The sequence below is a fragment of the Salvia splendens genome, chromosome 9 (assembly GCF_004379255.2).
Source record: "Salvia splendens isolate huo1 chromosome 9, SspV2, whole genome shotgun sequence".
NCBI classification, from domain to species: Eukaryota; Viridiplantae; Streptophyta; class Magnoliopsida; order Lamiales; family Lamiaceae; genus Salvia; species Salvia splendens.
Genome location: NC_056040.1, coordinates 10,357,584 through 10,383,666, shown reverse-complemented (window position 1 = coordinate 10,383,666; position 26,083 = coordinate 10,357,584). Strand labels below are relative to the sequence as shown.

The 26,083-nt window shown below is 35.6% G+C and overlaps 1 protein-coding gene across 1 annotated transcript; it reads right to left on the bottom strand.

Annotated features, from left to right (window-relative positions):
- Positions 1-395: 395 nt before the first annotated feature.
- On the bottom strand, positions 396-25,592 carry LOC121748294 (callose synthase 10-like). Its single transcript, XM_042142557.1, has 51 exons — positions 25,164-25,592; positions 23,642-23,739; positions 23,107-23,270; positions 22,227-22,350; positions 21,927-22,037; positions 21,549-21,674; positions 21,153-21,242; positions 20,955-21,052; positions 20,348-20,465; positions 18,777-18,905; positions 18,373-18,449; positions 18,212-18,290; positions 18,009-18,101; positions 17,826-17,928; positions 17,590-17,713; positions 17,325-17,511; positions 16,870-16,922; positions 15,901-15,961; positions 15,728-15,809; positions 14,821-14,870; positions 13,360-13,446; positions 13,168-13,253; positions 13,049-13,082; positions 12,524-12,621; positions 12,346-12,427; positions 12,077-12,237; positions 11,837-11,957; positions 11,383-11,480; positions 11,211-11,301; positions 10,938-11,098; positions 10,679-10,788; positions 9,132-9,263; positions 8,941-9,009; positions 8,614-8,782; positions 8,399-8,516; positions 7,439-7,558; positions 6,868-6,983; positions 6,684-6,767; positions 6,292-6,404; positions 5,648-5,700; positions 5,403-5,579; positions 5,255-5,302; positions 4,414-4,572; positions 4,112-4,225; positions 3,943-4,031; positions 3,565-3,723; positions 3,291-3,393; positions 2,811-2,930; positions 1,330-1,380; positions 1,064-1,246; positions 396-891 (listed from the first exon to the last, which is right to left on the bottom strand). Exons 1-51 carry the CDS (start codon positions 25,357-25,359, stop codon positions 646-648), a joined length of 5,715 nt encoding a protein of 1,904 aa, XP_041998491.1. The 5' UTR covers positions 25,360-25,592; the 3' UTR covers positions 396-645.
- Between the last annotated feature and the right edge of the window lie 491 nt (positions 25,593-26,083).

Below are 26,083 nucleotides of genomic sequence, written 5' to 3'. Positions count from 1 at the left end.
TTTAGACATAATAAACAAATAGGTGCTTGAATCGGCTTAAATTTTGCTTATGAGCAAATTTTACAATATAATAAATGAATTCCACAATGAACAAATACGGGCTTAAATAAACTTAAATTTCACGAAGGGTTTTAACTATGCTTAATTTTAACCATCTAAAAGGTTGTAAAGGATAATTGAATAAGCATAAATTTCGTCAGATGCTTCTTGAAGTAGACCATGTATATTATAAATTTAAAAATTATAACAGAAGCAAAATACATAATAAACAATTAAGGTCTAAATTGATTTGGACAGTTAACGTACATTCAGTAATGATGTCTGCCAGATAACTAAGAATTCAAGATTAAAGACTTTATACGTTCAATGTGTCGCATAAGTACTTACTAAAGAGCTACATGAAATCTAGGTTTATAACTGATTAACACAAAACTGTTACAATAATCCTTGAACCAGCAGTCGAGTCGAATATACGAGACAAACATGAAAGAATGATTGGTATATAAACCCTTTAGACATGATATCTACAATAGCTACGCATACATCATCCACAATCAAAAGTTAACACAACAAATACAAAAATTAAAGGCAAAAAAATTCCAACCATACAAACTTACTTGAAGCCAAAATCTACAGATCGACTAGTTAAAAAGAAGAAGCCTCGATGTTGGCCTTGTTTCCAGCAAGGATAAGAGATATCTCCAGTCCTCGACTGAAAGCTTGGTTGAAGAGGAGACGCGACTGGAAGGTAGACATAAATGGGAACCAAGACAATATAGCAATCGGGGCAAATATGATTATACCCATTCCAGCATCATACATTCTGGCAAACTCTTTTACCGAGTCCCAAAGCCCTAAACTCTTCACTACCTTCCTCCATGAAATTGCCAACTGCAATATTAGTCATTGTAAATCAAATAGATAACATATGTTACAGACAAGTAAATGGAGATCTATTTCTGACTTAGCAGTGTCTTTATCCATTAATTAATTCAAAGTATGTTTGCTTAATTTGATCGAGAAATAGCTGGAAACCTAGCATCACTTTATGACATTTACTTACACAAAGAATGCACCATCCAGTAGGAATAAACGCAAGGATGCTAGCAAATAAATCTGGAACAGAGAGGTCTGTGAACAAAACCACTAGGCAAAGAGCAACAATGAGTCCAATGGCTGTCACTCCTTGCATAAACCGTAGCACTAGCTGGAAATTAGTAGACTTTTTAGGACTCAAAGTGAATATCTGAAGCAAAAGAAAATGAAGGAATTAGCATTGAGATTTTAACAGAAAATTATAAGGAAATCAAGTACCACAAAAAAATGAACCTTAAAGATCAGAACTATCCCAATCAGTACAACCCAAGAGAAGCCATACACCTGAACAAATTGAAGTAAAAAACAGATAAAGAATTAGCAGAGGTTGAAACAATCATAAGATAGTAGTAAAAGTAAGTTATCTGACATTCGCATAAAATCTCTGTAAAAAAGCAGCACCTAGAATTACATAATATAATGTACATCAAACTGCTAAGAAAAATTTTTGTATGATGGAAACGGAACATCTAGGTAAAAAATAAGCCATCCTGCTACTAACATTCATGATTTCATATTTTGCACATAATATCTGTTGTCCAAACTACAAAAAATTCAATTGTCAGATTTTTTGTCCTGAACAACCCCCCCCCCCCCAACAACTATTAACAAACTTCCATGGAATACAGGACAGCCCATTCAATAGGTGACCATATTTCCCTCTATTTGGGAAAATCACCAGCGTTGAGGAATATGTACTAGAATGTATACACGATTCATCTACAACCCCCAAGAAAGGAAGGAAACCACTGACAAGGACAGAATGGAGGTAGAACTCCATCACAATCTAGAAGTATGCAAATCAACAAGCCATGTACGCTGTATAAAGTATATGGTTTAGGACTGTAGAAAGAGAAACAAGTATCCATTGATACAAGTTACCATTTTGGTTTTATTTTTCAAACTAAGCAAAACACAAATGTTTTCTCTTTTCACATTGGCAGTAAAATATCTAAAAATATAGTATTACCTCCGTCTTTGAAAAATAAAAACTTTTGAAATGGCAAGGGTGTTAATGCAGAATTGGCAAAGAAAGAGAGATGAATTAGTCAAATTAGAGAGAGGAAGGTCTAAGTGGGTAAAGTAGTGGACTGTGGAGTCCACTTCAAAAAATAGAAAGTTACTACTCCCTCCGTCCCAAGGAAGATGACCCCTTCCTTGGGCGGCACGAGTTTTTATGCAATTTTATTTTGTGTGTTGAGTGGAGAGAGTAAAGTAAGAGAGAGGGAATAAAGTAGAGATAAAGGTGTTTTCATTTTTAGTAATGGGTCATCTTGATTGGGACAAACCAAAAAGGAAAGTGAGTAATCTTTAGTGGGACGGAGGGAGTATTTTCAAGGGGCAGACTAAAATGGAAATAGTTTCTATTTTTAAGGGACGGAGGTAGTAAATAACATGGTCAGGAAGTTTTGGTTGCTAAAGCCATATATCAGAAATCCCCCTTTGCTCCTTGTGACCAACTTCAGCTTTCTTGCATCACATAGAAACGGCTTTCACCAGGAAAATATGAAAACTTCTTTCTACTACGGTGCTTAAAAATGAAAACGAGCAATATGCTGAAGCTGTTCTTTAAACAAGATTTTCCAACATATGGTCATTAGCTAGGTTGATCAAAGCAAACCAGACACCACCAATACTTGTAACTAAAAGACAGAAACAAAAAAGAAGAAAAGGACGGAAACAAGATGTGGCAAAAGGGAAATGATGAAACATACCGCAATTGATGTGTTGCTGCCAGTAAGATGGAGCTTATAAACAATGCCATACTGAAACATTATAAATCTTAAGCTCAAAATTGTTTCAAGAATACGGCCTCGTAGGGTCTGAATATGCATCTGTAGACAAGAAATAAATAGCAAGAATGAAGAGCTGTTAAGGGAACTACTGAGAACAAGAAGTAAAAATTCGGACAGGCAGAGAGGAACACCCTTCCTCATGTGGCACTGCACATGGCCAACTAATACGCTGCTTTAAGAAAAAATGCTCAAGAATAATCCTTACAAAAACCACCATTAACAAAGGAAAGAAAGAAAAGAAAAGAAAAGAAAAGAAAAGAAAAGAAAAGAAAAGGAGTAATGTCATGCAATGAAGAATTCAAAAGGCGTTCACAGAAAAAAAAAGCATCACTTCCTGCCCCGAGAATTTTAGATTTTTAATGCAAATAGTTAAACCCAGCAGATATACACTAAACAGACCTGCTCTTCATCCCACCAAGATTCCCAGCTATTATCCCCTTTAACACCAACTCCACCTTTGTACATGAGCCAACTAGTCCAATCATCAAAATCTTCTACAGTCCTGTATGTTATGTCAAAAACATCAAAATAAATAATAGGCACCTGAAAGAAATTCTAACCTTGAAATCTTGAATTAGTAAAATGATCATATGGACGGCAAGCTTGAAGAAATTTTCCAGAAATGTTTGATATCTAAAAAGAAAATCTTGTAGGGACTATAACTACAACTTACTTCTGCCATTCAAATCCTGATGGATTGAATATATAAGGTGCGAAGAGCCACGAGATGACAAGAAACCAACTGCTCAGAGTTATTAAAATAAAGGAAACAGCACCACCATCCGCATAACCATACGCAAGGTAAACTATAAGAAGCAATGCGACTTCCAACCTGAGAAAAAAACAGTTTTAGCCAGTTGACTGTTTTTGCATATTCACAACCATAAAAGCAAACAGATCAACTTAGAATATTGAGCACAAACACAGATAACATCTCATCCACACCAGTCTTTTTTGCATATTCAAAACCATAGGCACATGGGTCAATTAAAAAGATTTACATAAACACTAATAAGTACCAAAACATTACTAAGTAAAGATAGCTACTTACGCCTTGACAAAATGACTTCTTGAGTAAAGTCGATAATTTTCTGCAAACTTGATGTGACGAACAACAAAACCTCTGCCTGTTGCTCGATACTGGTAAAGCATATTTAAACCAGATTAAGATGCTGACCTATATGGGCTTAAAAAACATAACAACAAGTTAACAAAAATACCTTTGCACCTCCATGAAGGATTGTGCGCCCAAAATAATGAGTTCTTGTTCCTAATGAAAATGTAAAGAAGACAGAGCACAGCTGAAACTGCATCGTGATAAAACTAAAAACAGCCTGAAAAAGGAGAAATAAATGGGGCACATTAAGAATAACTAAACAAGTGGTCATTATCTGCATACCAATGGTAAGGGGATTATTACATGATATTTGGAAGAAAATTGCCCATTATCATCTTAAAGCATTATTCAGATAGACAATAAAATTATGAAAACTTCATAGACTGTAATCAAATATTGACATACCTGCAGCAATCCCAATTCAAGTATAAAACCCATTATCATAGGCACAGCTGTGAAAATACCAATTTGGACCAAAAACTGAGCATTCAGAGCAGCATCTAAAGCTGTGTTACCCAACAATTCAGCTTGCTTTGAAATTCCCTCATCAAGTCCAGAAAATGCCTGGGAAAGAAACAAACGAACTGTTGGTTACGGAACACATTATGTGTGTACGTATGTGTTTGTTATAAGATACATAAATTCATTCAAATAGGCACTTAATTCACACACTCAAGATAACCCTTAAATTTAACTACTGATACCATTTTAACTCTAGATTAAACTAGAAACAGATGGTGCAGGTGAATGCTACCAAAATAAATAGTGGCCTCATAACACTCGAGCCTTATATGGCGAGATTTGGGTGTGCCATTCAATCAGCCATTTGATGTTAGCATTGCAGGTATATTCTAAATTCTAAGGAGGCTATGGGACGCCAGCTTTATTTTTGTCAAGATACTGGACTACGTGATCGACCAAAACAAGGGAAAGGGCACTACTTTTTCTGTAGATATTATTAGCACTAGTTTTTGTTTCTTTTCTGTTTTGATTTGTTAATTAGGCTTGTTTTATAGTAGCCCGCGTCATATTAATTGTTAAGTAATTACATCCCGTAAGATTTCGAACCTATAAAGCTCAAAAAACAGCAAAAAAAAAAACTTAAAGCTAAGTGCCTCAGTATGATTGTCAGCCACCACGCACTGAGGCACGCCTCACAAATGTTTATTGGTTTATGGGCACAGTATTTGATGGCAGTGGATTAGACATAAAAATAAAGTTGAATATTAATGAGTTAAGAGGTTACCAGATATGCTCTTCCATACAGGAATACATATACAGTAAGCACAGTCATCTGCAGAGAAAGATAAAATTTACAAGATGGTTAAGTAAACTTTGCAGCACCTATAATCATGATTTTGTAAAACAAAATAAAATAAACACCTAGAACATACCATTGTGCAGACATAGAAACCAACAGTTGTGAAAAAGAAGGATAGCATTCTGAAGAAATCAAAAAGTTGCCCAAGCCTGTACACATCCCTGCTCAGTACTTGTTCTCCATTCCCTCCAGCAACTTTGCCTTCAAACAAAGCAATTTGGTTCAACCCAACATCTCTTCCCTTTCCAACCTATAAAAGAAAATGGAAGAATAAGATAATAATATTCTACCATTAAGTGCATGAGTTTCGTTCCAGACCTGAATATATTCGTGGTGGGTGATGTTTCCCTGTCTTAGTGTAGAATTGAAACCTACAATTCAGGAAGAGCAAATGCATCAGCAGTTTCATATGCTAGGTTTCGCAGGAAGAAGTGAGGCAGAAGTATATCCTTGAGATGCACAGATTGCCAAAAGGACAACATAATGATTTCATAATTGGAGAAAGGTGTCTGATCTTTAGACACCATATACCATCTGCTCTAAAAAACCATGTTCCTATGTGCAGGCCCAACTCCTCGATATCATTGCAGATATTATATTTATCATGTAGGATAAACTATAGACCTCTAGTCTAATACTCCCTCAGTCCCACTCTAAGTGACACGTTTTCCTTTTTGGGATATCCCCCTCTAAATGACACATTTCTAGATATAGAAATATCACTATCTCTACTTTTTCCCTCTCTCTTACTTTATTCTCTCCACTTTACTCACAAAACAACACTACATAAAATCTCGTGCCAAATTAGAAATGCTCCACTTAGAGTGGGATGGAGGGAGTATACAATTTTTTAAATTGAGGTGTCACACAATCTATCAGAAAAATTGCGTAATGTGTACTGAGAATAATGGCAATCCATGTTGTGACAGACCATAGAAATTAACCAATATTTTTAAATTTACCTGCAAATATGTCTTCACTAATATTGATAACTCGTGATGCTTTACTAATTCCTCCTCGAGTAACATGAAAAATTCGGTCAAAAACATCTGGATGTCCATAGTGCATACGGACTCTGCAAAAGTTTCAATGTGTTGTGAAATATAGAATATAACTTAAATACTTACAGCGGTGGGAAAAAATGTGAAAACGACCATTTTTTAAATTAAAAGAAATGGAAGTGGCATGACAGAATAGCAGGAGCATGTAAGAAGTCAAAGTACATGAAGCAAGAAGAATCACTACAAAATGCAGAAGCACATCTGGTCCAAAACTATAGTTTGCAAGGTGTGCTATCGAAAAGCAAAAATGACATACATCTGTCAAAAATGTATCGATGATTTACTAAACTTACTTGAGAGGTTTTGCCAAAACACGTTGACCCAAGGTGACAAAACTAGTCTCTTGGTTGGACATAAACCAAGCCAAGGAGGACACACTGCATGTTTAAACACAGAATAAACAGCCATTAAGAAGATTGCAAGTGACTGAAGAAAAGAATATAAGTAAGACTGTCTTTGCGCTTATGTGTGATTAACCTTCCAGTAAACACATGCTCTCTCACACCAAGAATTGTGGGAGGTCGAAGACCATGATTTCCCCTGAATTCCTCAAGGAGATTCCTCATTTTCATAGCCTCCTCAAGGTAGTTGTCCTAAAACAAGCAGACATAAGGGATATTCTGAAATGAAAATAAGTCACCAAGAAAGAAGATAAAGTAGCATTTGCTCAGACTGTTAATGTGAAACCAGACGGATGATATACACAGAAAGATGCTCAAAAAATTGTAAGGGCTTCCCCACATTCAGAAATACTTAAATCAAATACATGTCAAACATACATCCTAAAAATTTCGAGTAGTGTGCATTCATCTCTCTAATTTCAATATTAATAATCAGGTCAGGTATATAGTTAGCACCTGAATATGATGTGTTGATGTACCAACCAATTTAAATCCAGTAAACTTTCTAAAAATCTGAAGTTTGAAACAGTAATTTAGAAGCGAAAAAGCTCCTAGAACATTGATTGTTCCTGGATAATGTACTCATATCTAGATAGCATTCATATACAAAACTCACTGATGGCATACAGTTTAATTTGAAAAAAAACCTGATTCATGTCAATAGTTTGAACAGCGTCTCCACGAGTGAAAATGATTGCATGGTTCTGATTTTCAGGTTTCCCTTCTCCGAGCTTAGGGTCTCCAGGAAGCTTAACAGAGAATATTTCCTGTAAATGAACACAAAACTCAATACCCAGTACAAGAAAATAGATAACTGAATACTGTTTAGTGCGGATACATATTGTGAAAGGTACCGAATTCAACATTGCAAAATACAACAACGAAAAAATGAGTGTGTGCCTATCTGCAAGAGTTTGATTGCCCATGTCAGGTGGACAAAGATAAGAGAGATTCAGATAAACGTTGGTTTGCTTGTTACGAATGTCATGTACATACACTCACTATTTAAGAGTAACAAGTATAGATCAAGCATTATTTTGACAGCTATACAACCAGTGAGCATAAATGTTTCAAGCAATATTTGTCCTTAAGTTTACATGAAAATACACAAGAACAACAAGGCTACAGGCCTACAGCATATGAATATTTGGGATGTAATCCATCCTTTCAAAGCAAAAGCAAACCAAAACTTTCTGTTGTAGAATACAACCAAAACAAATTCAACCCGGGTGGAGCTGAAAGCTAAGGAGAGTGTAAGCTTGTTGACTGGGTAGAGTGGTAAGGCAAAAGATAACATATAGCTATGCATTAGAAAAACCAAGCCATTTGTTGCATAATTGATGGAAGATACAATAATCAATTCGGGATCTAGACACTTTCAGGCATAGTTATACATTATATGATTTACTTTTCTGGCTTCAAAGTCAGAATTTCCTAGTTGATATTTGTCCAAGCAAAAGAGAGAAAAACGTAAAGGACAATGCATCAATATGTCTTAAGTTGTTGCATACACAAACTGAAACCCTACATCTTATAAATGATAAGCCCCACAAAGTAAACATGGAACCATTGATGGCCCGATACTTTTATTTATTACTTCCCTTTACCTGATCTTTCCCATGTGCATCAGCTTTAACAAGCTTTGAATAAAATTCCTTTGCAACTGTTCCATCAGGTTTGCTACTCTCTTCCACATGTATAAAAGCAACACGAAGTGCCTCATTCCTAGTATTGGCAAAAATCAAAAAACACACATAGTTAGCTCCTCTATAAGCAGGGATAACATAATACTTATAAGAAGTAAGCCGACTTAATGGCAAACCTCTGTAGCAGCAGAGCAATATCAGCAGCCTCGGGAGCTTTTCGCTGCTTTTGCTGCCCATAAATTTGACAGGAAACGACATAAGTGAACTTTATATCAGCTTGAGCACGCGCTTCACGTGACAACTCAAAACCTTGACTGGTGAAACTTGTCTGGGAAGAGACATCCTCTGCATGGTAGTAGAGACCCAATTATGCATTACAATTTCTCGTTAACAGAAAAAAGTAGGCAATAGAATATTTACCATCTAGAGATCTTGTATCTCCTAATATGAATAATACTTTACAGTTTCTCACTACCAGAAAAATTACGAATTAGAGTATTTACCATCCAGAGATCTTCTCTCTAAGTAACACTGTAGCATCAGAGCCCTTCTATAGTACATCATACCACGCACTGCACCAAAGACAGGAAAAACTATCAGAACTGGTAGGAGCAAAGAAACCACGAACCTTCTCATGTTTTCCATGTAAAGTATTAACAATAAGAACTTCACTACTGAAAAAAATCTGCAAAACCTGTCCTAGCCAAAGTCTGTCCCCTGTAAGATGCCCAAAACCGAAGTTCCAGAGCACTAGTTGAACTTTCTTGAAGTTCAGCATCACCTCTATCACCTTTTCCAATACGTTCCAAAAAGTTCTCCCATTCATCTGAAAAGGCCATATAGATGTCAGTGATATTCCAAAATGCACACCTCAGACACCAATTCCAAGATTATGAACTAAGATTGCAATTGATTTTTTTTGCAGGCATTGTATTGCCAAAAATTGGCCTTGTGAAAATTATGTAATACTGAACTAATCAAAAGGCATTTATAAGATTCTGCAGTACACTAGTATGATATTATAATGTTACCAACAAAACTGACAGATTGAATTCATTAAGTAATATCCTAAGGTGATAGCAATCAATTTGAAAAAAATATATACTCTCTTTGTCCCATAAAAATACACACTATTTCCATTTTCGTTCATTCCCTAAAAAATATTCCATATCCATTTATGGAAAAATTCTCTCTAATAAGGTGGGTCTCATTCTCCATTAACAATACTCCAATCACTTTTCTTTCTATCTCACTTCTACAATAGAAGTTCTACTTTTCCAATTAGACATTAAAACCCGTGTCATCCCCAAAGTGTCTATTTTTATGGGACGGGTTTATATAGTACATGAAATTTTCCATAGTAATAAGATGTCCAGGAAATGAGGTTTTAAAACAACAGAAAGAATTATAGTTTCTTCCCAGAAAAATGTTCCATGAACTGCAATATATCATAAAGTACTGCACCCATATCTACATGTTTCCCTGACAATGTTACCATGCAATTAAAAAAGCAACAAAGATATGAAAAGCTTTTATCTTAATATTAGCGGTTATAAACAGGCTACTAATTTCTAGAATCCTGCTACAACAAGAATGACAAAAGCTCATTATGATGTGAAGTGTCTGTCAACTCTTCGAGAAATAAGGCCCACAAAAGTTACAGACGTGTTTAAACCACGGTACAAATAAATAGACCAATGTTTAAAATTGGTCCTCTACATTTGCCTGGATAAAGTTTTTGTTCCTATACATTATATGTGATAGTCTATGTTTTAGTCCATACTTAACGGTACAGCCAAAAAGTTGACGGTCAACCAGATTATTAAGTTAAATACATTCGAATTATAAAAGTTAAGAAATACTTAGATTTTAAAAAAAAACAAATACGGAGTATTAAAGAAAAGAGTACAAAAGGACATTCTTCTCCTTCTAATTTTTAACTTAAATGCAATTAAGTTACCAATCTGGTCAAAATATTATTGACCGTTATCTTTTTGCCGAAACCGTTAAATGTGGACCAAAACATAGTACTACTATTTAGGACCAAAAGCTATCACACTATGTGTAGGACGAAAGAGTTTTTCCGGACAAATATACAGAACCAATCAAAATAAGTGAAAAACCAGGAAATATTTTCCAGACAGAAGCAAGACTTGTAGGTAAAAGCAAGCGTTACAATTATGGAATTATATATTTTGCAGAGAGAGATGGCAGGACAACCAATCAAAATAAGTGAAAAACCTGGAAATATTTTCTGAAGATAGAAAAGAATTGATATTCCATCTTCATTTTCAACCCGCAAGTCAGAGTTGCTGTAAAGCACTGTTTCACTGTAGTATGGTGTGAACACACTGTTTCAAGCCAATTGAAGCAAGGAGTTTGAGAGGATTGTTGGAAAAAAACCAAAAGCTTTGTAACATGATACAAGGATATATTTCACAGTAATATAGAATAGGTTATTGTACTAACAATAACCAAAGTAATCATATGAAGAACATACCAAAATGGCATCATTTCAAAAACTGGCTTAGCTTGTGGCATGTCCATAAACAATGAATTAGTAAAAAATTGCAATCTTCTTCTTGCTTCAAGATTCTTAGGTATGTTGGCTGCATTGTCCTTCACAGTCAGAAGTAGGTGCAATCTTTTCACCTGCTCCTTCTGTTCCCCCAATGCATAAAAATTAATTATAATGGTAATAATAATATTAATAATACAAATAATAATAGCATGTTGCTTCCTAGTTTTAAATGGAGTGGAAAGCAGCACTCACAATATCAGGATCCTTTGGCCATTCTATCCTTGAAAAGAGGCGCCCCTCATTCCTAGCCCTCAGCAATATATGCCATGTATCAAGTTGTTCCCTGGAGAAAAGAAATTAAATGTTTCTCATCATGTGAAAATTAGACAAAGGATTCAGAGGCCACTATGAGAAGCATGCTTACCTCAAATCTGGCGACAGTAATTCATGTGTAACAACATCATAAAAATCGTACACAGCTTTAGCTGCACCTTTTGCAAGTTCAGGCGTGGGGTTGCGTGTCTATACAATACAAAAGATATCACTACAATAGCTAAAAAGAAAAGATGTAACATAATATTCATGAATAAAGTTATTAGCATTTTCATATATAAATCATCAAGCTATGAAAAACAATCATATACCCAGGGATACAGTAAAGATCTTCCTAGTTCCTATAATTAATTTCACTAGTTTAGTTACTCTATTCATAGTTTTCCCTTTTCAGGACAGTGACATGGTAATTAGGAGGTAAACAGTATATCAGGCAGTTCAGATGAAAACATATTAAACAAACTCCTCAGATCTCCAGAAGAAGAAAGATCATTTGCTAATTTATAGCAATAAATGTAAACAATACTCCAGGGAAAAGAAAATACCAGTAGCCCAGTCAAAGCTGTAAATCTAGAGAGCACGACAGGAAGCTTTTTAAGTGATAAAGTAATGACTAACGACCCTTCGGAGATACTGCCATTGATCTCACGAAATACCCTTTCTACCCTGTATTCAGACAAACAAGAACAAACAATTGGATAACATCAAGAGATCATGAGCTGAACTTTTTGAAGAAATAAGAAACCCAAAAAATAATCCTTCTTGAGATAATGAAGATGCCTCACCAAAGTCTTCCTTCTCCATCAACCAAAGAGTGCATAATTTTTTCGATACTTGAATAGCACTCCTGAACTGCATACGCCATGTACTCATCTTTGCGTATTCTATTCCAGAGATCAGCTTGTGTGTCTTTGCAATCCAAAGCTAAATCAATAGCTAGTAATATCTAAAAATGGACAAGATAGCAGTTACTAAGTATTACTATAAAACTATTTTAAAATTACTAAGAACCTATAATAATCAAGGGAGGCGAACAAGTCAAAGAGGCAAGCACCTTACTGCTCAGAAGAAAAAGTGGCCACTGAACCAGTTTCAGACTTCCAGTGTTGCTTGGCATTGAAAGTAGGTCCATCTCCCTGTAAGTATACATCAGGATTACAATTGTCAGCAACTGCTCAGAAGAAAGGATATACAGTGTGATAATCTGAACATGGAAGCCCATAACTACGGACCTATTACTAATATAATCTTCCTCCCGCAAGCTTTTGATAATTTCATTCCAAAATGGGGAAAATATGGCAGCATAGGTCTTGTCGTGGTCAAAAGAACTCTGGCGAGAACATCAATATCTCAGCATATCAGTAAAATATCAAATGGAAAACAAGGAATACAAGCAAGAGCGTCTAAGAATCTGTTGGGGAACATTATACTCCTATATATTGAGCAATAGGTAGCACAGATAGCCGATATTGTTTAATCAACTGGGATGAACCAGTCTGAACTTTTTCCTCCGACAATGTGAACCCCAAATTCCATCCTAGGAAGTATGGTTATCTTTCCTATCTATCAACTAATTGAAACAGCAATGGCAATTACTGATCTTTTCTTTAATTACCACCCCAACAACCAATTGGAAAAGGTCATAAAAAGACAATATAAAAAATGCCATATAGGCCACAGTGGATATGCATCAACATGATGGACCAAATCTAAGCCAAACTTGTAGAGAACTGGTCAGAGGATTCAGACGCACTGACCTGGGGCTGGGATGATTCACCACCAAATGGCATCCTAAAATACCATGTGATAAAAAGTCAAGAAAGTTTCCAACCAATTTGAAACTTCAATAGATAGGGAACTCGTTTATGATATTTACCTTTTGATGTGTGGAGACACGAGATTTTTCACAAAAGCTCCCGGAAAACTTTCGAATCGCTTGTGAACCATTTCAATTGATCGAATCTTCAGATGATCATTATAACCATAAGACAAAAAAAGCAGAATTATGATGCTTACAAAAGAGTGTAACTAAATAACAATTTGACAGATGGTACAACCGGAGCAGTACCTCCCCTAAGCGAGCCCTCGCTCCCATCACAGCGCCATAAATTGCAGATAGTAGAGTATACCAAATGTGGATATCCATAAGATAAATCTGCAGATGGAATAGTTGTAGGGGGAAAAAAGGATCAGTTCAAATGAATACAAAATTAGGACATTAGAACAGAACACATGTATATTGCAAACATTCAATAATAATAAATAACAAGAGGATTAGGGCGGGAATTTCTGGCAAGGGTCCATTTATCAAGATACGGAAAGTAACTCAAAAGCTACTTGGATACAATGTCCACACCATTAGGAGCCCATGAGAAATGAACATTATAGTTGTACCAAAGAAAGATAGCAGGCCTCACTCTTGATTGCTGCATGTTACGGTTAAACGGAACCAACAAGAACCAAACCAACGAAAGAAGAACAATCAGGAGGTTCTCCTGCCCAGTCATTGATGCTCCGTTCTCTCACTAGCTCAAGCAAGCACTTAAAGTCCCATATTGACTAAAATAGATAACTCTAACGCTAATCAACTAGAACACATGAAGGGTTAGCAAATTAAATACAAAATACTAGTGATATTGACTCTTGTCTGCAACACCAAAGCAGAGCAAATATGTTCATTTACTAACAAGAAAGGATACATCAGAAATGTCTACCCCTTCCTTCTATCAGACTACAACAAAAATCAAATCCTAACAATAGTAGTACACTGAAGAGAGATATTTGAGAATTCAACCAGTTAATTTAAGAGCCACCCTTTCTTTATTCTACTCTATCATTAAGTGAGTGTCAGTTGAAAATATATATTATCTTCATCAGCTATTCCTGAAATTAGCTAGGGTAAATATTAATATGTTGTTATATTGCCACACTAACTATTAATGCGTAGTTCCTATAAAAAAAACTATCTAGTACATATAGTATATGTTGATAATCTAATCCTTATGTGTACTCCATTCATTTATAAGCTATTTATATCTTGGATTACAGTTTCGTGTTCTAATTTAGTTTTGCAGTGTGCACAGAATTTCACTATAGATGCCAAAGAGTAAAACATGGCATTAGCGATATGTGTAATCTTCATGCCAACAGGATGTGAAACATGGATTCTAAGAGTTGCTTTTCACGTCCTAAGTTAGGCACAAACCCTTCCTTTCAAACAGTTGGCAACATGACCAGAAGCACTACAAAAAGGGAAAAATCAGATTGAGCTATTAAACCCCCATCCCCCCCCCCCACCTCAAAAAAAGACATCTCAGTCATGAGTAAAAAGACCCAAAAACTTCTATAAAGCTTTGTTTCTGGGACCTGACTCCCCTAACCCTTTACAGTAGATGTGAGGCAATAAATTTGTTTGTGGGAAAGATGAAAGCGTTCAACTGAGTTCATGAACCCAAGATACATTGTTATCTTTTAAATTCCATATACACAGAGAAAAGATATACACAAATACAAGTAAATATATACTCACAGCTATAACAGGTGCCCACAAGCTAGCAATAGTCAATACATTATTATTGTCTGCAACAAAAACCAAATAAAAAGCATCAGATTGTTGTGACATTTATTCATACATTAAAAAGGAAATTATTTACAGATTCGACCTTCCCATGTGAAATAAAGTTCTACTAAAAAACCTCATAGACAGATTTTTAACTCGATAAAGAATTCTACATTCTCATTTCTTCACGACTCAAGGAGAATTAAGTTCCAAAGTTGAATTAGTAAAAAAATCAAATCCTCAAAATAAAATAATTCTGAGGCTCAACTATTTTTTAGGCATAAAAAACTGGCAACTGAATCGCTATAATAATCTATATTGGACAAAAGTATTGACCACTAGCTACATCTACTGATGGTGACATATCTACTGAATTTTTAATATCGACATTTTTTAATAGTAACTCCACGAAAAAGTAATTATGCTAGCAAGCAAAAACAAAGAATAAAATGAAGATCGTGAATAAGATTCGGGTTTCAAGCAATAGGTGGTGCGGGGACAAAGTAGCTTAATAATGGTACTTCTTCCATGTATATAGGGCGGTATGAGATATAACGAAGAATTTTCTTGTGCTTCAATTATCAAGTAAGGCAAAGTCCTTTAGTTGACAATGCATGAGAACTATAATAATCATCATAACATCATATGATTTTCTCTATAAGAAGACTCAGGATCATCTCATAGAAACAGCACCTCAATCGAGAATGTATCACTTTGTGTTCTAAGTTAAAAAATCTCTAGTTTCTTTCAAGCTCAGAATATTAATTGGTTTTTTACAAGGGAGATACCCTATATAGCTCAGACTATGTATTTTACCACAGCACCAGTCTATACCATCAAAAGCACAGTAAAGGATGCAAGTAAGAGAAAGACGTACTTTTAGATATAAAATCGTGCCACGAATACTGAAGCCGCGGTAGCTCTACAATTATATTAGTAGGCTTGACAAGAGGCTTAATCTGTCAATACCAAATTATCACAATTTTAGGCAAGGTAAAGAAATGGCCCCAAATTATAACAAATTTCTTAGAAGAAGGTAACACAACTTGCCTGTAGAAAGTAAGCAAAAGTAAATTTGCAGGCAAATATCACCAGCCAGAAAAAAACATAGCTGCATTGAGGAAAAATAACAACCAACAAACAATTAACAAGATATTAGTGTGCAAAATATGAAGACAACTCATTGATGGGATCTGATAGTATTCCCAAGTCCAACTAAAACATATAATTTGTACCGTAGAGGTCAACTGACAACAATAGCAGCAGTACAACTTATTATTGTGCCTTTCAATTCCCATCAGGAAAGGGTGTTCAAGGCATTATGAAACCAAATAACCAATTGAGTATATCACATTGCATATGTCACAGAATCACAATATAAACAGAAGCCATTTTAGAAGAGTTAGAATTAGAATGTGAGTGGAAATCAGCATTCCTAATCTTCATTCAACCATATTTAATCAAAGAGTCTTCAATCTACCCTTTTTGCCAATACAGCAAACAAAGTCTAAAACAAAAGTCACATGATTTAATTTATCCTTAATCTCGACCATATTCCATCTGGAGATTCCCCAACATCTTCAAAGTTCTCCTATTCCAACCTACAAGACCATCTAAACAAATGGACAATAATAACCTCTATCCCAGTCCTCCAATTTCCTTACAAAGCAAACTATATCAAAAAATTATCATACATTCCCTGCCAAAACTCAAGATATACTCTTGGGACAATTAAATTTGGCCCATAGTCCGCAACCCACTCTGCTACAATGTTAGAAATTCCTAGGGTTCCATCCTAAAACCAACAGGTGATACGAGTGGCCCACGAGACTTATATAGTGGTTCCAGTTCTCTCTTTACACCAATATGGGATATTGTTATATTTATATTTCTTTCCTTTGCCAACAAATCAAATATAAATTTTATTTCCAACAATTTGAAAGATGTAAGAGAGAGATTGCAAAACCAATTGCAGGCAGTAAAGCATAACATCACGAACTTAAAGAAGTTAAGGCAAACCTCATATAGTCAGTGGTCTTTTCAACAAGTCCACGACCAACAAAATAGCGTTCCTGAAAATAATTGCATTACAGAAGTTAGAGGTAGAGTAAAGCAAGCCTACTCAATTGTCTTATGAAGTTAGTTCTACACTTCTACATCATAACCAACCTAGTTGATCATAAAGAAATCTTGACCATGTAAGAAGAGTGTTAGATTGTGTGTATATCAGAGAGGAATTTTCATAAAGCGAATCAAAGACAAAACCTCCAAAAGGATGTGACAATTTGATCATTTATTACGTAGGTTGACAGTGAATAACAGATGTTGATTTTTGCACTGATACCAAGTGCATAAAGATAGTGACAGTATAATTGTTCAATTATGAAAAGCACAATCATTCCTTTTTTAGGTTGATTTAGTTAAACAAAATAAAGATCATATTCAATAATAAAATGAAGCACAAGAGCTAATACCTCATAAATCCATTTGAAAAATTGAAAAAATGGATGATCAGACATTTCAGATAGCCTGTGACATGAGGGGAATTTCAGCAGCAGCGCAAACAGTACACGCACACCAGCATATACACCCAATACTAGGACATAAATCCTAAAATAGAATGAATCTGGGGTGTTTCTATCCCTTTCCTCCAACAGTTTCCTGAAAACCATTGTAGTTACTATGTTAGCGGAAAATTTATAATAAAAAATACTCCAGTGGCCAAAAAAGTACACTCACAGGTAGACATAGAGCACAAATGCAGAGCTCAGGCCGCACCAAAAGAACCGGATAACAAGCCTTGAGATAGCCATGCCACGGGCAGTAGTATAAGCCCCAAACATAAGTAGAACGTCTAAAGCACCTAATGCCGAGTAAGAAGCCCATTATAGAATATTAGATGGCAGAGAAAACAATGGAGGTTAAAGATCATAAGTCTAATGCACAGTAATGACAAGAGAAAGCTAATGGCTTACTCTCCAGGAAATTCATAACAGCAAATGTTGGGCCAATGCTAAGTATTGTTTTAAACGTATTGAGATTAAGCTTGCCGTCGTTGAAAGCAATAATAGCAAGAGCCTGCAAGATAATAAGGGCATAAAGGCCAAAGAAAGGCACACTAAGCAAACAACATTTGGAAGATAGCATTGCAGTGTTACCTGAAACATTACAATCAAAAAGATCCACAAACGATGGAAACTCCGATACAGGTGAAGAAAAGTTCGATGTTCAACAAATGAACTTTTACCTGTCTGTTTTTTTTGGAACAAAAAACATGAGAACTAAAGATAATAACAAACAAGCATAGACTGCCGCAAGAAACGAAATTTTGCCTAACTTAGTTGGAGAAATCAGAACCCACCCGTTTTCCTTTTTTTGGCTTCAACAAAAAAGGTGAAGTATCCTTCATAGGCCAACTCAACTCAAAGCAAGCAGGGGACCTACAAGTGAGCTGAGAGGATTAAATCCAAGGTAAAAAATATATTCACATAGCACTTGGAATAATAGTTAGGAAGAACATACCAGAAATACTCGTTAAAGTCATCATAATTTCGCCACCTTGAATGCGCAGCTTTCCCATTATTATTCTCGTCAGTTTCCTGTTGACAACAAATAGTGCATGATTGTTAATACCAAGGAATGAAGAAATACTAAATTTAGTTTCACAATGACAAAATGATACCATTACTACATTTCAAGCATGTAAGTATGTCTAAAGCCGAAAATGTTCTATATCAAAAGAGGGAAAGAGAGGGGGGGGTGTTGTCATGCAGACCCTAAGAGAAATATCTGTAGATTCGCTGAAAACTCAGGCAGGAATCAATCAAGATACTTGATATCCTGCAGATTGCAGACTGCCTCACATCTTAAGCAAGACAACAGAGAAAAAATTGTCATAGGCAAGCAGTAAGCGAAATTGTACTTACCTTTTTCACTGTATTATATATTGGACATATGATTTGATCTAGGAAGGACACTGAACCATCTTCGCGTGTACAGCTTGGGGCATGAGTCACCACCCCATGATCCAGAATTGCATCTAACTCCCTTGCCATCTATAAAATTTAACAAGTAAGACGACAAAACTGAGCATTGCAAAGTTCAATGTAAATTTTGTAAGATGTTTACAGTAAGTGTCGAGCCATGCAATGGTTGTTAGTAGTGGATGTAATATGTGTATAGTAGTTCATAGAATATTTTATAGTACTCCCTCCATCCACCAATAAACTTCCCATTTTGCCATTTTCGTCCGTCCACCAATAAACTTCTCATTTGTTTTTTTACTACTTTTGGTAATGGACCCACATTCCACTAATTTTATCTCATTCACATTTCATTATAAAACTAATATATATAAGTAGGACCCACCTTCCACTAACCCTTTCAACCCACTTTCTACTATATTTCTTAAAACTCGTGCCAGGTCAAATGTGTTCTTGTATTAGTGGACGGAGGGAGTAATACTTATGGCACTGTCTAAACTGCAGTGATCCATACATTTAAAAGCTTTTCTTTTCTGTACCACAGCTGAAAATAGAAGTCATAGGTCCTCAAAGAGGCCCTTGTCTAACCGATGGAAGCACCTGTGACGAAGCCCTTGCCAAGACTCTTTATAAACTATATTACAAATAATAATAATGTACAGATGACAGTGGCCTAATGAGAGAAATTTTCTTTTTTGGTTCTTTCACCCCCATTTATTCACATAATCAATCACAACTTGACTTAGTTGTACTAGGCTATCAGAAATTTTCCTGTTTTCAGTATCCTATAACTTATACAGTAAGTTATATCCCTTCAATTTTATGAGAACAAAATTTAAAATTGCACCTGAAAAAATATTTCAACTGCATTAATAGTGTTAAGATTTCAGAATTATGTGTATATACATTGACAACGGCTAGATGTACATGCATATCTTACACTCCCTATGTTTCCTAAAATAGGAACATTGGAAACGGCCCAGGTTTTAATGCAAAATTGGTAAAGTAAGAGAGAGGAAGAAAAAAAATTAATAAAGTAAGAGAGATGGAGAGATAAAGTAGTGGAATTAGTATTAGTGGATTGTGGGGTCCATTTACTAAGATTAATACTCCCTCTGTCCCTCTTGACTTAGCCCATGATCCTTTTCAAGTTGTCCCACTTGACTTAGCTTGTTTCCTTTTTTTGGCAACCATTTTACACATCAAATATGTGAGCCAAAATAACTGTGCTGAAAAAGAACTAAGCCTAGTCGGGCGGGCAGGAAGGAGCCAATAATAGTGAATATACTCTAAATCACAAGTTAAAAATAGTGATAAGACAAGGCCCAGTTAGTCAAGAGTCAGCGAAGCAATAGTTATAATATTTGGTCAATGCAAAGCAAGGGTAATGCACTAATACCACACAAATCGAAGCATGGGTACTACAATATACACTCTCCAAAAGTACAAGATCAGAAATCATAAAGAACACCATACTTCCAAAGAAAATAGCCACTTGGGCACCAAACACATACATGGTGAAAAATGTAGCAGATGCATTCAGGAAGAAAACGGACGTTCGCAGCTTCGCCCCATATACAGAAATACAGTGAAACTAGGAAAAGCTTCCTCTCCCTGTTAATGGCTTCCAAGCTACAGGGAACAAATTAAAAGTTAATTCACAAATTTTCAACAAAAGTAGCATAATGCCGCAGAAATAATGATAAGAGTAAAGGGGTACAAGGCTTGAAACTTAATCGAAACAAACAGGAAGGTAAAAGATGCAAGAACATAAAATAAAAGGGTAGAATATGGAAATAACAGAAAATAAACCTCCTCTGAAGAGGCCACACCTCCAGAAAATAAAAGGGCTACAGCAATTAAGCTGGAGTGCTGGACACAAAACTATATTTCTGGACAATTAGAAGTAGGAAACATAGCCTTATTTATAAGACTCTACTGCCAGACCCCAACTTGCTAAAACTACTAATTAACTAAAGACTCTTAAACCTACTCAAAATGATAAACTGAACTAGAAGAGTACTGACACATGACTAGTAAGCAAAAATATAAACTAAACAAACTTAGGTTAGTACGGATAATCTGCAGGAAATACAGCAGGAATGATGCCTATCAAACAACCTGTTCCATACAAGACGTATCCGCAAATATTTACACCATTTGATGTAATTATCGAGGACCTTCAAGAAGACCTCTCTTATAGCTCTTTCATCAAGTTTCTGCAAATGCATATTAGAAATTGATTAGCTATCATAAATAAAGGATTTTTTTAATATCTTTGATTTACTTTCTTCAAGTAAACCTAATTAAGGCACTAACTGGATCTGCTTCAACTGGGATTCCAAGTCGCGACTGTGAGTTGGCTAAAGTAAGGACCATATGCTCACGTTGATTCCTTATATTGTCTTTCTGCAAAAGGTTATGCCAAACCACCCAATGACATGGGTTAAAACAAAATTAAAGGTCATAAAAGCAATAAATATCAGTCAGTAAGCAAGCAGTAGACAAGCTTCGCTCATTTAGCAAGCATTCTAGATGCTATAGAGTACAATGAGTACCAACGGATGGCATCATGACAACTCTCTATAACCTTTTGACTATCAGAAAAGAAACAAAAACCTGGTTGTTGGCATTTATCAATTGTAGAAGGCACAGAACAACTTCTTCATATCTAGCAATACATGTATACTCTATGGTTGATAAAATTAAAAGCACCTGGAAACCAAACACATATTCCAAGAGGTCAAACATATCCAGATCGCGTTGTCCAGAAATTGCAAAATCAGGTGGAAGCCGAGGAGAATGGTCAGTACGTCTTATTGCTGATATTGCACCTCTTACCTGCAAAGATCATAAATCAAACAGCCTTAGCAGATAGACCATTAGCACAAAATAAAATATAGAAAGTTACAAAAAAACATCCAAGTCAAAGAAACAAAAAGTCGCAGGTTCAGGGGTTTGTAATGCGTCTCTTCGCAGAGAGTCAGACAAACATTATATGCAAAGACTATTTTGTGCTTCAGCAAATGCCTACAAATGTCGTGAAAATGATAAGAGGCAGAAATCAATCTCATAAAATTAACATCAACTTACTTCAGGAAAGTACCCAATAGCATTGGTTAAAGATGGTCCTTCAAGAGGGACAATGTTGTATGGGCTGAGTTCACCCGAAATAGCTGCACCTGACTTTTTAATCCTTTTTAACTGGAATAACAAACAAGATGAATCAACCAAGTGGAAGGTTATGTATGTATTTCACCAAGAAGAGTTCACTTTAATCTTGACTCAATATTAATAAGTAAAGGGGAAATGAACAATTAAATGAAATAAAGTGAACACTGAAAAAGAAGTTGATGCTGCACGAGCTAAGAACATGAAGAAGGCAGAGAGTACCTCATCCAAAATAAGCCTTCCCACTCCTTCTGGTACTACATCTTTACTAAGGGACTCCATTACCTCAACCAAAGCCCTCAGCGTAGCAAACACCTTTTTCATTTTTGAGGATCTAAGGTCCAAGCTAAAAAAACAAGTACAAAAGCACAGTCAAGCTATTAAGGCTTTTTGGTATGACATTATAATCTATATCCAGAATGCCGCAACACTAAAGTTAAGCAGATGTTAGCGTATAAAATAATATATAATGAAGAGTAATAATTATTAGAAATAAGAGCATGTTGGAAGAAAACATATTCATTCATCCAAGGCTAAAGTACTCCATAAAAGCCAACTAAAAATTTAAACTCTTATTTGCTTCCATTCCAAAAGGAGGCAGATCAGAGCAGAACCACTGGTGGCAGATTTGACAACAAAACTGATTTGAATGTTGAAGGAGGGACTGACGCACACTGAAGAATTGATACCGCACATGCTTAAGCTTCTAGTCATGGGAATATTATCATAAACAGAAGTCCAAAAAGAATTCGGTTCCAGTAGGAAAGAATAAGGGTAGCCTGGTGGGTTCCAGAATGTAGAGATTGCAAGGATTTCTTTGGATTCGATACTATTAGAGTCTGTTATGTAGTAGTGTTCAATGCCTCATTTTTGTTCTGCTTTGGGACCTCGCTCCTTTGTACTTGTCTTTTTCATTAGTAGATCAAGGAATTGGTTGCTCAAACCATATGGCTGCGTATCCAGATACAAATGACATTGTCATTCCAACCATTATGTTTCAGCAGTATACTTGAACAAAAATTATGAAACATGAATAGCGGAACCAGCAGAGACAAATTGATGATAGTCAAGTGAAAAATAAATTGAATAATAAAAAACATACTCCCCAATGTTAGCACTAAAAGTGCCAGATTCCCGCCATTTCTGTTCCTCTCTCTCAATGTCATCCACTCTGTGCCGCTTTTTGAATCGATTATAAAAATCCCATAAAAGCTCAATATCACGATTACGATCTATTGGGGCCCCGCCCTTTTTAGCAAGTTTTTGCTGCATCAAAAGTAGAGCTCAAAGGTGTGACTAAGAATGAAAAAGTACCAAACTAAGCTGATGTATGAGCCCAATGATGCATAAATATAGCATAGATTAAATAAATGTAGTATATGTTCTCCATCTTTAGATGCACAACTTCTAAACTTGACAAAAAGGTGAACTCTGTGTTAACTAACCGCCAAACACTTGGTATAGAAACATATCTTAGTTTTGTATATGGAGGTGCTGATATGTGAATCAAAACTAGGTTCTTTTTCTTTTTCCTTCCAGCGACAGATAAAACAATTATTTCACTTGCAAATTGCCTGGTTTTATATGTTTTGCTTAAATAAACACCATAAGCAAATACAGCAAATCTGTCACTGTACCTTAATTACAGACATTAAACCAGTTTTAAACTGAAGAACTCCTCTACCATCACTGCTCGGGTCCAGATTTTGAGCCATGCTATATGCCTGCTCACATACTTAACAAAGAAGAAAGAAAAACGAACATTAAAATTCGGAATGACTGAATGGAATACTGTTTTCTCATTTTCAAAGAGCAAATATTCGGTAACCTGTGAAATCTAAATCATCCAAAGGCATCTCTGTAGATCACATAGAAGAAATGAAATGGAACAAAAAGCCAAAACAGTAGAAAATAGTGAGGAAATGCATTACAAGGATCTGAAAATTAGAGACATACAAACAAGGGGGGCCCTTCATCCACATTATGATGCAAAGGATGTCATTTCAACAACCTTTTACCAGAAATTGCTTTAAAATCATATGAAGTCCTTAACTTCACCAAAATAATGGACAAGAATAAAATATTTAGAAAAAAGTCAGAAAAACAATGAGATGTGTTTTTTTTATTTTTGTTACGAATAATAAAACCCCCACTTCAAAAACACACAAACAAAATGAGGAAGAAGAGTTTTCTGAAATCAATAGCGAGCAGACACCTCCAGCTCCCAAGTTCAACCCACATATATAATCAACCTTCATCAATTAGTAGCTTAATACGAGCTAATAATTTCTTTAGCTAAGCCTGTCGACATATATCATCATCACAGTTATGCTGCATTTAGCACTCTCCAAGTCTCCATAGACCGTGGAAACAATATGAAACTAAAATAGATTCAGATTGCTACTACCCACTTTAACACTTTTGAAAATATATCAGTGTCTGAACTGCTCTGACTCTACGGCCCCATCTAATGCAAACTAAACCCTGATTAGAGCCCTCAGTCAACCGCCACCTTTGCTATATCCAATTTATAGGTGTTTAATAAGATTGATGAGCAAAGCACCCACATCCTCTTTTGTTCTTTTTATTAATACTATTGTACTGTTTGTAGTTGTAGTTGTAGTTGTTGTTGTGTTATTGTTATGAATAAAATAAGCCCAACTTCAAAAACACACAAACAAAATGAGGAAGAAGAGTTTTCCAAAATCTATTGCGAGCAGACACCTCCAACTCCATATATAATCAACCTTCATCAACTTGCACTGCACTATAACGGATGAGCAAATCACTGCAAACAGAAAACTACTTCTGACGCATAGTATCACATCATGCGACCAAATATATCTATTATTGGACTTTTTTTTAAACATATTTTTATCAACCTGCTGCAGTTCCAGTAAAAGTTGTGCGAATTTTTTAGAAGGGGAGAAAAGCTACATGTTACTAATATCGGATCCGAATTCAAACGGATATTTCAGAGGCCTATGCCCAGAGTTACACCTAGTTCTCATGAGCATAAAACCTAATTTCAGAAGATAAACAAAATCACACTCAAAACACATTTCTTACAGCATCTAAACAAATCGATTATGTTACAAACTGATGCATAGCAACTTGCCGTCAATTGTAAGAGCAAGAGCAATTTTATCTTTCACTTACATATTCTGGCAACATTGGGGTCCTCCGACTGAATTTCATCGGCAGCCTGCAAAATCGCATTGATGTTGGTGCTCCTTTGAAGTGAGTCAGGTACGGCGCCGGCGATGCCGCTGGGTGTCCGCTCGTGGCCGGCCCGCTGGTCGCTCCGGAGCGCGGCGCGAACCAGCCTCTCCCAATTGTCCTGAGCCCTAGCCATGATTAAACTTCTGCAAATTAATCCAATTCGTGAAGATCTAGTCGGAGTTGAAGGAATGGGCGATGGAACTCATTTGCTGATGTCGTAAAGCAGACTTTGATCGATGGTGTGGTGAGAATTTCGACGCGCAAAGGAAGATTCAAAATATGCTTGACGCTGGTGGGGTTTCGGAGAAGATTTTATCTGATAAAGACGTAAACCCTCAGACTTAGATGAGAAGGATCTTAGACTAATTGAATTGGTAAAATAATCAATTTTCGTTCACATATGTAATTCTTAATCTAGTATACTTCAATGACCCATTATAACCGTACTCCTTAAGTTATATACTACTTACACTATTTATAGTTTAAGTTAGAATTAACTATTTAATAAATATATTAGATTAAGTTAATAACTCATTACACTTACAATTCTAATTTAATTACACTAAAAAATCAATCTCAAATTTACGACCTAAAATGAAAAATGCGAGTAACATGGACCGAAGGAGTATTTATTTAGTCATAATTATGCTAGTAATTCTTAAATTTCTATATTTATTTATTTATTTATTTATCAAATAAGAAATAAAAATCATAAAACAAGAAAAGTTGTCAACTTTCCATATTTCTCATTTCGAAAAAAAAAACATAAATCCAATTTTATTTTACATATAATACCACTTGTTGTCATTGAAATAACAATTCACATATACTCCCCCCACAAAATAAACTAGTTTTAC